This window comes from Erithacus rubecula (genome assembly GCF_903797595.1).
Source record: "Erithacus rubecula genome assembly, chromosome: 12".
Lineage (NCBI taxonomy): Eukaryota > Metazoa > Chordata > Aves > Passeriformes > Muscicapidae > Erithacus > Erithacus rubecula.
The window spans coordinates 1,837,542-1,853,469 of NC_136664.1; the positions used below are offsets into that span (position 1 = coordinate 1,837,542).

At 39.7% G+C, this 15,928-nt stretch overlaps 1 protein-coding gene across 3 annotated transcripts in view; it reads right to left on the reverse strand.

Moving 5' to 3' along the window:
• BANP (BTG3 associated nuclear protein) overlaps window positions 1-15,928 on the reverse strand; it is a 114,897-nt gene that overhangs the window by 92,446 nt on the left and 6,523 nt on the right. For all 3 annotated transcript variants that reach the window (XM_079316010.1, XM_079316009.1, XM_079316011.1), the window contains exons 2-4: window positions 12,178-12,303; window positions 11,257-11,351; window positions 9,870-10,069 (exon numbers count right to left, since the gene is read on the reverse strand). In XM_079316010.1, the coding sequence (XP_079172136.1) occupies window positions 9,870-10,069; window positions 11,257-11,351; window positions 12,178-12,247 (365 nt within the window). In that variant the 5' untranslated portion in view covers window positions 12,248-12,303. The remainder of the gene's footprint in view (window positions 1-9,869; window positions 10,070-11,256; window positions 11,352-12,177; window positions 12,304-15,928) is intronic.

The window sequence follows — 15,928 nt, forward strand, 5'->3', positions numbered from 1 at the left end:
TTAAAAATTTGTTGAATAGAAAATTCAAATAGAAAATTAAAAATGGAATTCTCCATCAAATCAAAATATTGGGCCAAGCTGACAAAAATCCATTCAAATTCATGACAGCCAAGTGCACCCTTGGATTATTCCAATTCCTTTCTTCCAACTCTCCAAGATGAAAATGAAACAACTTTAACTATTCATTCAGTATTTAAAAACACAGAAAACACAAAGGAGGAGGAGGAGGAGGAGGAGGAGGAGGAGGAGGAGGAAAGTTTTGGAATTCCCTCAGATCCCAAGGGAAGCAAATTTTGAGTCCTCAGGGGAAGATGGAAGGAAAATATTCCAGGTTCAAGGGGAGTTTCACAAACCCAGAGTGTCTGCACAGGCCCCTGAACTTTCCATTTGTGCTCATTTATTCCTTTCCCCAACAACTTTAGGACTTGGAGAGACTGCAGCTGCAATTTGCCTCTTCTTGGACACAAGTCTCTTAAAAAAGATTTAAAAAAAAAATTAAATGCATGCAACCTGCAGATATTTGGGGATTTTTTTTAAATGTAGTTCACTAAATAATCTGTCAAATTACAGGTGAAAATATTCCTATTAATTAATGATTGCATATTTAGCCTCTGAATTTTAAATTATTTTTTTTTTAAATACAAAAGGCCAGGCTATATTTTGCATAAGGAAATTGCTGCCAAAGGTCATTTTCAGTATGGAAAATGTGTGAGTCACATCTGATCATTCATCTTAAAGGCTCCACTGCCAATAAACTGCCAATCACTGACAAAAATTTTGGCAATGCCAGGACCATCCTCTCCTCCTCTTCCCAGCTCAGCTTTCCATTTGGAGAGAGAGAAAAAAAAAAATCAGAAGGAAAGAGATGACATTTCTCTCTCCCATGAGGATCAAAAGTGTTTCTGTAAAAACCTGGAATTGACTTGGAGTGAGATTTTCAGACAAATTCTTCCCTTTGTCCTCACTCCCATGGAGAGGCATTAATGGGAAGAGGAGCTGGAAAACCAGAGCCCTTAAACTTTGGTATTTCCCAGTTTAAATTAAGATTTCAATGTAAAACTCTCCAGCCTCAAGGAAAACCAGGCTGAAAAAGGCCTTAAATTCTGATATTTCCCATTTTTAATTAAGATTTCAATGTAAAACTCTCCAGCAAAGAGCCCTTAAACTGATATTTCTCATTTTAAATTAAGATTTCAGTGAAAAATTCTCCAGCCTTAAGGAAAACCAGGCTGGAAAAGGCCTTAAATTCTGATATTTTCCAGTTTAAATTAAGATTTCAATATTGACTTCATGTGTGCAGGAATATCACAACGATCCCCAACAGGGAGAAAATCTAAATATAACAAACATTGTTGCACAATGTGGTGTTTTCCTTGTTTTCCCCCTGTTTTATCTGTCACCACCACTCGTGTTCATCCCTCCCAGCTGCCCCTCTTTGCATCTTTTCATCATTTTTTAGTTAGATAATGTCAAAATGCTCCTTCCCCCTGATGGGCACCTGCTTCCTTCCCCTGCTGCTCACAGAGTTAAGGATTCCTCCCCAAAAAAGAGTGAGAAAACCCACTCAGGATCCCCCAGCAAACTGGCAAAGAATTTGGGATTTATGACCCCAAATAATGCAGAGAACAAAGGTGGGACAAGCAGAGCAGGTGGGAGGTCAAGGGTGTAGAAGAACCTCAATAATTCCAGATTAAATTCACAAATTCATGGTTCAGTCAGAGAAAATGGGCAAAAAAAGCAGCAATGGCATCCATCATTTTCAGGATTTAAAATTCTCTTTGTGCTCTGAAGAGAGCAGAGCCCCAGGATGGCTGGAAAAACTCCTGGAGATGAGAAGGATTTTATTATTTATAATAAAAGATAAAGTAAATGATGCTTTATCCAAACAATTTAAACAACTGTGAATTTTCAGTTCAAGTTAGGAGAAATCAGTGATTTTGTAAGTTGTAAAATTCCATCTTTACCTACAGAGGAGGTTGGCTGGAGGGAGAAATTATTATCAGTTTTAAGATTAATTTTTTTTAATAATTTTAATCCAATTTTCAAATCTAAATTTTCTACTGAGGATTATTGGGCTCTGAGAAAAGTTGAAATTCCAAAATGATAATATAATTTTCAAAGAGTTCAAGAGGTGACCCCAAGCCAGGATTGTTCCTCCAGGGATTTTCCATCCCCTCAATGAGGACACAAATCATTTCAGATCTTGGTGTAAAAAAAAAAAAATTAAAAAAAAGCAACAAAATTTGAAAATCTCTGATTTTGAACACAGTTGCAACTGTAAAAATTAAGTGTGGTGACACAGGGTTCAAGAAATTTAAGAAATAGACAAAAGCAGGAAAAATAGGAAAAAAAAAAAGGAAAAAAATTTAGAAAAATAGCAAAAATGTACAAAACTAGTAAAAATAGGTTTAAAGAGAGAAAATAGTTTTTAAAGAAAAAATGAAAAAAGCTTTAAAAATAGAAAATTGGAAAAAATATTTTAAAAATTGAAAAATAGAGAAAAAAAAAGAGGAAAAATAGAGAAAAAATAGGGGAAAATATAGGGGGAAATATAGGGGGAAAATAGGGGAAAAAATAGGGGAAAAATAGGGGAAAAATAGGGGGAAAAACAGGGGGAAAAAATAGGGGGAAAAATAGGGGGAAAAAATAGGGGAAAAAAATAGGGGGAAAAAATAGGGGGAAAAAATAGGGGGAAAAAATAGGGGAAAATAGGGGGAAAAATAGGGGGAAAAATAGGGGGAAAAAAAGGGGGAAAATAGGGGGAAAAATAGGAGGAAAAATGGGGGGGAAAAAAAGGGGGAAAAATAGGGGGAAAAATAGGTGAAAATCGGGCGGAAAATGGGGGAAAAAATAGGGGAAAATAGGGGGAAAATAGGGGGAAAATAGGGGGGAAAATAGGGGGGAAAATAGGGGGGAAAATAGGGGGGAAAATAGGGGGAGAAAATAGGGGGGGAAAATAGGGGGGAAAAATAGGGGAAAAATAGGGGGAAATACAAGGAAGAAATAGAGGGAAAAATGGAAAAAAAAAAACAGGGGAAAAAGAGGAAAAAACCCCATCCAGGCCAGCAGGATTGAAAAGTGCCTAGAAATGAAATTAATTATCAGTCTTCTAGTTTTGAATATGGCCAAGAAAAGGCTGGGTCAGGCCAGAGGTCAATGGCACCTTTTGGAAGATAAATGGACTCATAAAAATCCAAGAGCAGAGATATCTTGTTTTCAGGCAGTGTGGGAAGAAATTTCCAGTTATTGCCCTTCTTTGAGTCTTAACTTCCTGAAAAAGATAAGGAGCAGCAAGTGGAGATTGTGCTCAGCAGCCTTCAGGAGGGAAATTATGGATTCAAAAAGAAATTCTGCATGTTTAGAAAATAGGGGAGTGAAGATTTGGAATTCTTCATTGTATAAATAGTTGGTTTTGAGATGATTTTCTGGGAAATTTTGATCTTAGAAGTCTGAGTGAAGCATGAAAATTTTGGGGGTTGTAAATTGGATTTCAAGATATGAATGATAGGAATTGAAGGCTCAGTGATCATCAGGTAACAAATAAATAAGAGTTTTTTCTGAGGGGTTTGTAAATAATTGTCACCAGGTAATTCTGCTTTTTCAAAATTCCCTGCCTGCTCTGTGCCCTTGCCACCACCACAAACATTTTCCAGCCATTCCAAGGATGCTTGGAATGAAATCAGGGATTAAATCTTGAATTTCCAGATCCCCTGAGGGCACCTAAAAGAAATCCTGCTCTTCCCTTGGTATGAAAAACACAATTTCAGGAGTTATTGGGAGCAGATTTCCTGCTGTGGAACAAAGAGATGGAGCTCAAGATATGCAAAAATGTACAGTTCCTAAAAAAAAAAAAAAATTAAATAAAAAAAGGGGGGGGGTGATGTTTGGAAAAACATTCCAAGGGTTTTAGGGGAGCAGATGGAACAACCTCAGTGAGATCTGGATGTGACAGAGCCACAAAGGTTGGAAAAGACTCCAGGAGCAGAAATTCCAACTTTTCAGGTTGGTTCATCCTTGGGAATCCCTCTACTGCTCCTTTCCATCCTGCTTTAAATGAACCCACTGACATAAATTAATTAATTCTTTTTCAAATGACTCTGAATTTCAATTATCACATGATTTTCCAAAAGCAAAACAAGTTTTTTTGGGTTTTTTTGTTTTTTTTTTTTTTGCAATTTTTAAAAATTGAATTTCTGGTATTTTAAACTGAAATTGAAAATTATTCTGGGACATCACCTAAATCCCTTTTATTTGCAATTCTTGTGCCTTTAATCACTAATTGATTACCTGCTCTCCTCTTCATTCATCTTCTTGCACTGGCAGAATTAACTCCCCAATCTACATGAAAAGTTTTCATGGACTGCTTTTACTGCTGGATTTTCAAATTCCCATTCAAAATATTTCAATTCTGCCAAGCTGGAACCCAAAAGAATAAATAAGGCTTTTCTGCCCCCTTCTGTTTATTGTCTGCTCAATAAATTAAATATATTGTGTGGAACACAGGCTTTCACAACTCAGTGCTCTGCTTCACAGAGAAATTTTAGAGTTTCACTGAACATTATCACATTTTCCAACATCCATGAGGTAAAAACCTACCCACTTCTATTAAATATAATAATTTTTAATTGGTTCTTCAGGCAGAAAGACATTGGCCTGAACCAAATTCCACATCCTGCACCTTTCCATGTATTCCTGGAAAGAAATTTATTCCATTATGGCATTTATTCCATTTATTCCTCATGGAGCCATGGAATTAAATGTTCTGTTTTCCCTGGAATTCATCTCATCCATGGCATTTGCCAAGGGAGGAGCTTAACCCACATTTGAATATCTTACAATTGATTTTAAATGTTCTTACACAGTAATTGTCCCCCAAATCCTGTTTGATTCTCATGTATTTTTCTTTTTTTTTTTCCTTTTCTAGAAACCTTCCCAATTAAAGAATGTTGATTCTAAATGGAACCAAAAGAATTTCCTGAGTGTTTCAACAAGTGTTTCAGCTGAGTGGGAATAAATAAACTGTTTATCCACATGTGGCTCAGGGTGAACAGGAATCCTGCAAACCTCCCAAATTAAAGGATTGCACATTTATCCTGAGCTAAGTTAACAAGGAAATGGAAAATGTACAATTTCCTAGCAAAAATATCAAACCTGGTACCACATCTGAAACCTTTATCTAAACCTTGAAGGAGCTTTATTACCTAAAATCTGATTTTCAGTGTAAATTCTCTTTAAGAATTCAAAACCCACTTCTTTGTCCAAGTTGATTTTGGTGTTTTAAGCCTGACAGGCACATTTGAAACAGCATCACTGCAATTAAAAATATCCAAACCACTTTTTCCATCCTTTTCTCAGCCCTAAATCATCAGCTGCTACTTGCTCAGCTCTCACTTGAATTATTGGACTCTCAGAAATGATATTTCATCAGAGACCATTAACTTGAGAAAAATTGCAGTGGGGAGAAGGAATCCACAGTTCAAATCTTGGTCAGTCTGAAAAGTTTTATAAATTAATTCCAGGCAGGAATTATTGAACTCTCCACAGCACAGCTGAAAGTGAAAATGTTCAATTGCTGGTTTAATTCCATAAATGACCTTTTCCTCTCCCCTTACATGCTAGAAATCAGGCATTGCTTCCCAATTTATCAATAAATTTTCCTGGGTATTTGGGTCCCCAATATCTGAGTTCAACACTCCTGGAATGTGAAATTCCACAAGAAATCAGTTGTGGGAACATTTTAATGCAAGATGCCACCTCCTCCTCCTCATGCTGGGGGAATTCAGAATTCATAAAAATCCCAACCTTTATTTCTAATATCAATTTATGGTGCTGATAAATATCAGCTGATAGAAATCTTCTCCATGAAATCCACGTGGCCAGGAAGGCAAAATAAAAATTAAACCTCAAGAGGTTGAGGTTGACAAGTTTTGTGACAAATTAGGAGATTTTGGAAAGCACTGTCGTGTTTTCCAAGGAATTAAGGATATCAAGTTTTGAGAAGCTTTTTTTTTTTTTTTTTTCATTCCACAGCCAAAGAAAAAACAGAACCCTGGATAAAGAAAGAGGAGCTGACAGATAATCTAATAATGCCTTATTTCATTTGGATTGTTTATAAACTCCATTTTTGAATGCAGGACAGAACTGGAAATTTCAGAGAAACTTTTCTAGTGCACCTCAAGAAGGAATTTGGGGTTTTCATCACATATTTCAAGGCACAGCAACCTGAAAACAGAATGTTCACACACAACTGATGTGTAAAAACCCCTTGATCTCTTGATCAGAACTGAAAACAGGAGCCTCAAAAGGCTGGAAATGCAAAATTTACAAAATTATTAACTGCCACTCAAATTCTCACCTCCTTAACTGAAATCTTACTTTACCAAATTATTTTGCTCAAAAAATTTGGCTTCCACTTCTTCTGTGCTCTTTAAAAATCTTGTTATTCTAAGTTGAATTTTTGAATTCATGAAGTGCTAATGATGATTTTTTCATTGTCAGTGTTGACTCTGTTCCCCAGCTGGGAGTGTAACCAAAATGAAGGTGGTGAGAACAGATCCCAAACAACTGTGTCATTTTCCTCCTCAATCCTTCAGGAAAACAACCCCAGAATTCCACCTGGGAGAATCCTCAGCCTAGAACTCAAATACTGAAAATAATTCTTTGCAATTATTGATGGAATTCAAAATAAACATTTGTTCCCATGCCAGAGGCTGCTGACAGAAAGGGAAAAGTTGGGAATTTATGGGCCCCAGAGGGTTCAACCCAACCAAGGACAAAAGTCCAGTTGTGGTCATGTCCAGAATTCACTATTTGCACATTTGCTTTGCTGGGTGAGGCCCCAGAAAAGGATAAATAAAAGATAAATAAACCTGGATTGCTGCAGAGTGACAGAATTCCTGAAAGCCTGGGCAACTCCAAAGCTCCTCCAAACCAAACCTTGAGAATTTACCCCAAATTTCTGCCTCTCTATGGGACTCCCTCTCACCCCAGGGCTGAATCTGCTTCCAAGGAAATGTTTTTTCCAGGTCTGGAATTCAGTGTGGGATTCATGGACCTGCACCTTGAAAAGAAACCCTTCACCCTGATCCTCTGCTCCTTGCTTTGTTTCCAAATAAATCCATTTAAATCCTCCTGCAAATTCAGGGTCTTCAGAAGCAATTCCAAGAAGGAACAATTAGCTCTTAAATTGAGTTAATACCAGCAAAAAATCCTGCAGGTTCACAATGTTAATTTATTTATCACTGAGTGAAATAAAAGGATATAAAGTGGTTTACATCCCCTAATGAGTTATAATATCAACTGCAGTGAACACAGGGAAGAGACTCAGCAGCCACTGCTCACTGATAAGGGCTGAGGAATTATTATTCCTGCTAAAAGTCTGGATTAGCATAGGGGGATAGTTTATTATAATCTGTAAAAATCCTCCTGATAAAAATGCAATTAGGTTGGCCAAGGGGTTTGTAACTCACAGAAGAAATAAATATATAGATATATATATAAATTTTTAAAATAGAATTCTGGCTCTTGTAGGGTTTATACACCAATCCCTTGATTATATTTCTTTAGGTTTGTTTGTTTTTCTAAAGGTTTTATGCAGGAGAAACAGTATTTTTGCTAAATCTAGAACAGTCCCCTTACAATTCATTCCACACCACATTCCCTGCTTTACAACCTCATTTAAAATCATCTCAACTCTCAGATTTGCATTATTTGACCCCAAAGCCAGTTGTAAACAAGGAAACAATGAGCAGGAGCACAGCTCAGGAATTTGGGGGACCTGGAGCCAGGAGGTTTTGCCAAATTGCAGAGAGGGTGGACAAATCTTGTTCTCCAAACTCAATTCCATTGTTCTGCTGATTAAATTCAATGGTAAAACAAACATTTTAATGATCCACACTTACTCAAATACAGCAAATTCCAACATCCCATCTGGTACCAAACTGCATCTGAGGAACCTCCAAATTAACAAGGCAATGCTCAACCCCCAGCCAGCTTTGTTCAAGGACACCAGGATGGATTTTGGCTCCTTTATGGAGTACAATTAATGAAAGTAAGACAGTTAAATGTAGATTAAAGACACAAATATAAATGTTTTTTTATCAATTAACCACAAGTGCACATGGAACAGAACCAGATGTTTGTGGTCTGTATTTCACCTGGAAAACACCTGAGCTCCATTTAACTCTGGATTTATTCTATTTATATTTGAACACCTCCAGCCTGGCCTTGGACATTTCCAGGGATGAAGCCAGAGCTTCTCTGGGAAACTCTTCCTTCTGTGATGGATGGGGAGAGGGAAGGACACAGAGCTGGTGGGATTGAACACCCTTGAGTTGGAAACAATCAACAAGTGATAAAGGGATTTATGGATGAAAAACAGGGAATTTGTTTTGTGCAACTGGAGTGTCCCCAGTGCCAAATTAAACACACCCAGCCCTATTTTCTCTCAAGTCCCACAGGCCACAGTCTGCTCCAGGACAAAAAGCCCTCAGTGCTCTCCTGGCACCACACCTTTGATAATGTGCAACTTCAAACCAACAGCAACAAATATTTGGGGCAGAGATTCCTGCTGTCTTCAAGTCTTCTATCTAAATGATGCTCAGACTGGCTGAGGAGCTGCCACAACATTTGTAACCCAAACCAAAAGGTGAAGCACCATCAACAGCCAGGGCAGATTTCTGATGGTAGCAGAGATTTAAAAACAAACCAAACCAAACCAAGCAGCTCAGGTCTGACAAATCCCTTCAGAAACTCAAAAACAGTACAATTTACAGAGGAAAGCATTCACTGAGCATGAATTAATAGGGTCCCACAGGGGCCATGGGTTCCTGAAAAGGTTTCTGAAGCCTTTTGTGCACAAACCTCAGTGAAAAGTTCAGCTCGTGCACCAGAACTTGAAGATCTTTAAATTAATGAAAAAAAAAAAAAAAATCAGCCCAGATTTCAAAAAGATTCTTGAAGAAACAATTATTGAGAAAAGAGTATTTAGCAAAAACCCTGGTGTTAAAGTCTGGTTACTTCCTCTATGATCCAAGTCCTTATTCCATGAACTTTATTTCTGTTATTACACAACTCAGCCAAAATTCATCTTTTCAGTGTATGAAGCCCTCAAAAGCAGAGGTAAAAGCAGACACAGCACCTGCTTAAAAGAAAAACTAAATGCCTGCACACCTTTGTAATGGAGAATAAAAAGTAGTTATTTAGAGAAGTATGAAGTGTTTTCCAGCTATAAAAAAAATCTGAAAAAGAAGGAAGAAGTGTTGGAGAAAAGAGTCTTTTGTTAAGCAGATTTCTCTGGCTGGGATCACCTTGATGATAAGATGACAGACACATCAAGATTTAGGTATTTAAAACCACATTAGAGGAGTGAGACACAAAGGGACTGCAGGTCAAGCTTGCTCTTTCATCAAAGTGCATTAGATTATTCAACAGATTTTCCATCTCCAGCTTCTAACTCCAAAATAAGCAGAGGTATTTTTCTAGCAGGATTCTTTAGCAAACAAGCTCATAAAACACACACCATTGTACTTCTGGTGAAGGGAAGGAAAATGAGAAGCAATTAGAACGATGATGAACTCATTAAGTCAAAACAGTTATAAATAAAAGCAGAGCAAGTCTCAAAAACCTGTCTGAATTTGCTGCTGAGGCTTTTCCAGGGGATGGATGAAGGAGTCTGGTTTAAGTCAGGATGAAATGTGGGGAGAGCTGCAAACTGTCCCTGGACCAGCATCTGCTTCTGAGTAACACAAAACTGCTGCAAGAATTACCTTTGACATAAATGAATTCTAGCTCCTGCCAGCTGTGCAGAGAGGAGGAAATGCCCAAATCATGGATTTAGGGGGTTTTTTTTGGGAGTGTTGTGTCCTTACCATCGGACCTTATTGCAGGTCTGGGTGGCACCCAGAGGGGAGCCTGCCACCATGGGCACCTGGATGGGGCTGTGCTGCTTGTTCATCACCAGGTCCAGCTTCTCCTCCAGGGATTTGCAGGTGGCCTCCAGGGCCAGCAGCTTGGCCTCGATGCTGTCCAGCCTCAGGCATATGGTCTGGTTGATGGAGTACAGGAAGGACTGTGGGGAGAGGGAGAAAAACCAGGATTGAGCACTCAGAGCTCATCCCCCCCTCCTGAGGAAGCTCGGGATAAACGTGCCTGGGAAACAATCCTAAAGGAACTTGCAGCCTGGCTGGTGACAAAATCCACCCCTGATGACATCCAGGAGCGTTTCAGCAGGCTCAGATTCTTCCAGATCTTTATCTGGGAGCCAAAAGCAGCCCAGCCAAAGCCATTTTCACCTAAGCACTTTGTCAGGATGATTTCATCCACTGCAAAATCATCTCTAATGACTTGCCAAAGCCTTCCAGTCCACATGTGAAAACAAAAGGATTATAAATCTCTGGATGCATCCTCCTGGATAAAGTCAGTGAGGTTTTGTTGTTTTTTTTTTTTTTCTGCCCAAACAGATAAATTGCAGTGGAAATTGTATCAACAGAAAAAATCTTGGAGACAATTAATGCCACTCACTTCAGCTTCCTGCTGAACAGCAAATCAAGAAAAGCAAATAAATAAAATCTGTTTTGCTAAGCAATCTTTTTGAAAAGAAAACATATTCCACGTGGGTTCTCCTGGGAAAACAGAGGGAAGGGCTGCACTGTGTGTGCTTTGCAAACAGCAGCTGTGCCATCTTGTGGCCCTGCAATCACTGACACCCCAAACCCTCCTTCAGAGCTCCTGGGATCACCCCAAAATACACATTCCACAGCACACTGCCTGTGGCACTAAAATACTCATCAGCTACTCACACTCCAGGGCAAAAACCAACCCTAAATCCCACAGTGAGAACAGCAGGGGGATGCTGAGCTCCTGAGCTGGGGTTAAATGTGAATTATCTATCAGGAAAATGCTGTTAGCTTCAAATAATAACTTCAAACATGCTGCAATTGTAACACAAATACATCCTCAACTTCTTCTTTTTGGTCAACTTCATTTACTTTATCAAAAAATGTCCAGTACTGATGTTTTAGGTCAGTGGAATTAATTCTGGTGATGTTTTATAGTGCATCTAAAATTCTTGCTACTAATTCTACACTGAAAAATTAGACAATTATCCAGATTTTTAAATGCATGCCTAAAAATGCACAAGTATCTACAAGAATACTTACAGTCTTAGGTAAAAATAGTTTATTTTATATTCTTATAATAACTTGCCCTAAACTTAATTTGCACTAGAAATAAAACCAGAAAAGGGCATTAAATAACCTTAATAGAGGGATCCTGGCAGTTGATTTCTATCCTCTGACGTTTCAGGGCAGGTTCCACATCATCATCTGCCACCTCATGGTTCTCCAACACAACTGCAAAGAGGAAAAAAAAAAACCAAAAAACCATTGCCAGAGTTTGGAACCCAAGAGGATAAAGCTCAAATTGAAACCACAGTAAGTGGAGAAAACAAAGGCAGGGGGATTTAATTGAGATATTTAATGTGTTCTTTGATACTTGCTTGGGGTTTCTCAAATATTTGCCAGTGGGGATGGGACCAGGTTTGAGTTCCTCTACCAAGCTGAGACTTTTGAAGAACTGGCAGGTCCCAGCTTCTCCTCCAACTCCTTGGGACCATTCCTGAGGTAACTTTTTCATTTTCTATCAGAAAAGCAGATTTTTGGCCTGTGTCTCTCATTTCATTTCTGTTCTTTCAGTCATTAACTTGCAATGGCCAACATCTCAATCTATTCTCACTTAGGAAGTCAATTTCTGAGCAAGTGATAGCCAAATATTTGCTTGCAGAAGTGGTTTTCAATGTTACTGTCCAAAGAATTTTAATAATAGATGAGACAAAGTGTCTTACACACAAAACAATTCCTAATGGATGGGGGACAGCTCCCATTGGAGGAAAAGCATGGGGAAAAAAAACAACTCTGTAGGAATATTTCATTGTTTTTGGGGTTAGTTTACTTCTGCACAAAAAAAAAAAAACAAACAGGCAATAAAACCTTTAAGAGAAAAGTGAAATAAATAAAATAATCTGATCTAAAGGGTTTGGAGACACACAGGTGAAGCTATGGAAAATATGGGATGTGGGCTTCAAAAGCCATTTTATTTTGGAAGAAAAGCCTGGTTTGTATTTTAAAGAAAAGCTCAGCAGTGATTTGCAGTTAACATCTGCTGTAAATCTCTTCCTACCTGGATTATCTGGAGTCAGGTCCTCAACAGCAATCTGAACCACATCTGCCAAATCCTGCTCTGACATCATTCAGAAGCAGCAGCAAAACCCCTGAGGCACCACTGCAGCTCCCCAGGCATGCACTCCTGCAAAACATTTCATATTTGAGAAATATTGCACCAACACCTCCCACTGTTCAACCTTCCAGAAAGAGATTCCAGTTCTAAGAGGAATGACCAGGGGTTATCCAGTGAAATCTCCAAAAATTTCCCCCAGAAGAGGAAATTTCCTGCCTCAGGGCTGAGACAGGAGCTGAGCTTTCCCTTGCACATTCCCAAGGGATAAAGAATTTTCAGGTTCAGATTCACAAAGCTCAGGAAGTTCTAAGCTACACCAGATTTGCAAGAACTGCAAATTCTGAATTTCAACAGGTCTCTAAAATCTTCCTAAACCCAGTAAAAACAAGGAGTTTCTTTTTACTACAACTAAAGCAAAACTTGACTTTTTTCTTGAAGAACTTGTCTGGTTTTTCTGCAGCTCAGCTCTGATGAAACCATTTTCAGGGTATGGTCCTGATTTGAAAGTGAAAATATTTCTCAGCCTTGCTCCCCTTGGAATTCTCAGTCCAGGGGATTTATTAGTGTTTTAAGAGAAACCTTCAACCTGTAAAACTGAAATAAAATCACTCCTAGCTGTGTTTCCTCCCAGTTTACAAAGGGCTGGACAAGGAATACCAAGAGATCAGTGGATTTTTTTTTTTTCCTTTTTTTAAGCTGGAGTAAAGAACACTGGAGAGATAAATGGAGATTTTACTGAGGGAAATGATAATTCATCCATTAACACTGACATGGAATCCAATCCAACTATGCACACTGATTTTCCTCTAACACTTGAGCCCAAGAAATCCATTAAGCCAGCCATGGAGAGGATAAATTTTTAGGAACCTAGAGAAGGATTCTGAGACCTCCCCACACCCCCAAACTGTTTATTCAAAATACCAGCACTGCCAGCACTGAATCACTTGAAATTCTGCTCATGGTGAAAGAACTTTTGGGCCAGCACAGAATGTGGCAGCAAGCCCAAAAAACCTGGCAGTCCTTCTGTGCTTGTGGATGCCATTTTGGCAAGTGGAATTTGCCATTTCTGAGAAATGCTGGTGCCCAGCCAGGCTGAGCAGAACAAAGCAGCTGCTCCAGGGTGTCACACACTGCCCTGGGCTGCAGGGGACACAGCCACCACCCCAAATTCTGAAAAAGGCCAAATTACAACAGAACCCAAGTGTTGAAAAGCTGATTTATACAGCATTTGTTGTGATTTGGTTATTTACAGGATTGGCTGCACGTGGTGTATTGAAATCACTTATGGCTGCAAATTTCTCCTCTGAAGGAATAGTTGTGTATATTTTAAATAATCATTTTAAATCTACTTTAGTTTTTTCACATGTTTAACCAAAAAAATCCTGAGTTTCAAGAGATCCACATGGATCATCCAAGTCCTGCACAGCAACCCAATGATCCAAGCACGTGCCTTCAAAATGAAATTAAAAAAATATTAAATTCAACCTTTCTTCAAATTATTTCCACAACCACCACTCCAAGCTCTAGAAAAGGCCAAATTACAACAGAACCCAAGTGTTGAAAAGCTGATTTATACAGCATTTGTTGTGATTTGGTTATTTACAGGATTGGCTGCACGTGGTGTATTGAAATCACTCATGGCTGCAAATTTCTCCTCTGATGGAATTGCAATAGTTGTGTATATTTTAAATAATCATTTTTAATTTCAATACTTCACATGTTTAGCCCAAAAACTCCTGAGTTTCAGGAGATCCACATGGATCATTCAAGTCCTGCACAGCAACCCAATGATCCAATCACGTGCCTTCAAAATTAAATTAAAAAAATATTAAATTCAACCTTTCTTCAAATTATTTCCTGTCCCAACACCCCTAAGCTGAAAATATTCAACTTCACCTCAAGAATACCCAAATATTCTGTCCCAGAGCCTTGAAACAAGGGCACAACCATCAACCTACAACCAGCAGAGCAGCTACAACAGAGAAATGTGTGTTCATAACATCAGTATTATTTCCATTTCAACTGATTTGATTCCAATTTCACTAAGTCTCACACACACAATTTTGCCATTTCAAAGCCAGGACAAAATTCCCTTCTGCTGCCATCCTGTATCAAAACATGAGAGGGAAAAGAAATAAATTTTTGGAAATGTTGGGATTAGGAAAGCAAAAAGTCCAAGGGAGCTGCAGCCACTGCAGGTATCACACCTTGAATTAAGTGTCCCTCTCCCAAATTCACCATCTCAAGTTCTAGCAGGAAATTCTACTGACCTTGCTTTCAGAACCAAGGGGAAAGTCAGTTTTATAAAATGTACCAGGATGAGAGTTTGAGGAGTTTGTCAGCTTCAAAAAACTCCAGTCAATAAATTCAGAGTAACTTTGGCATTACAGTTTCCACCTACTTTACTCAGTGAAGTATTTACCAGCACTTCTCACGTAAAACACTCTTTTTCTCCAAATTTGCTCTATATTCCCCCTAATTTCCACCTCCTGTCTGAAACTCTAGTCCCCATTCAATCTAAATTAAGTGTATGTACATTGGCACCCAGCCACTGGTGCTGAACTATTCCCAGGAACAAAATTTAACTTATAAAAAAGAAATATGAACAGAAAGTCAGGAAGCTGAGGATAAACCACAGCAGGGCCAAGGAACGTGCCCATTTCTCCTGCCCCAAGCAGCACAGGGAAGTTGGATCAACACAAGAATATTTTATGGTCACTTTGCCCCTATTTGAGGGAGGGGATGGGGAAAAGGTTCTACCAGGCAGTGGAAAATATTCCATTAAAGGAGAGCCAGGCCAGCCAGGCTCACACCAATTCAGATTTCTGCTGCATTTATGGATTCTCCCAGAGAATTCCAGGGGCTCCTCAAAGTCTTAAAGTGAGGAGCAGCTTCTGGTGTGTCCTGGAGGGATTCCCTGGGTGCCTCCAAAGGGGACAGGCTTTGCTGTGGCTTGGAGCTCCCTGAGCTTTGTGAGTGTGACCCTGACCATTCCTTATCCCTTGGGAATGAGCAAGGCAAAGCTCAGCTCCTGTCTCAGCCCTGGGGCAGGAAGGTTTCCTCTGCTGGAGGTGCTGCAGGGGACAATGAGGCTCCACAGGGCCCTTGGGATGTAACAACCCCTGGAGCTGCAGGATGTTAAACTGGGCAAACTGGGGATGCTGGGACAGTGGGATGTGCCCAGGTGTGGCACAGGCACAACCCCAGGGCAGGGATTGTCCCCTGGATTCTGCTCAGGTCCAGGACACACATTGAGGGGCTGGAGCCAGTCCAGGGAAGGGAATGGAGAATCCTGGGGGAGCTGGAAAGGGGCTCAGGGGGGATTTGTGACTCTGCACAGCTCCCTGAGAGGAGGGGACAGCCCCAGGTCTGTGCTCAGGGAACAGGGACAGGAGCAGAGGGAACAGCCTCAGGCTGGAATCAGCAGGAATTTCCCCATGGAAAGGGGCTCAGGGAGGTTTGTGTGCCCATCCCTGGAGGTGGCACCCAGAGCTCTGGGCTGGGGACAAGGTGGGGATGGGCACAGCTTGGTGATCCCAGAGCTCTTTTCCATCCTCAATAATCCAAATCCCAAATTCCCCAAACATTTCCAACCCCTCAGAGCTCTTGCCACTGTTCCCCCTTTCCCCACCCCAGACCCCAATTTGTTCCTCTGATCCCACGATCCCACCAGACACCTGTTCCTGCTGGATAA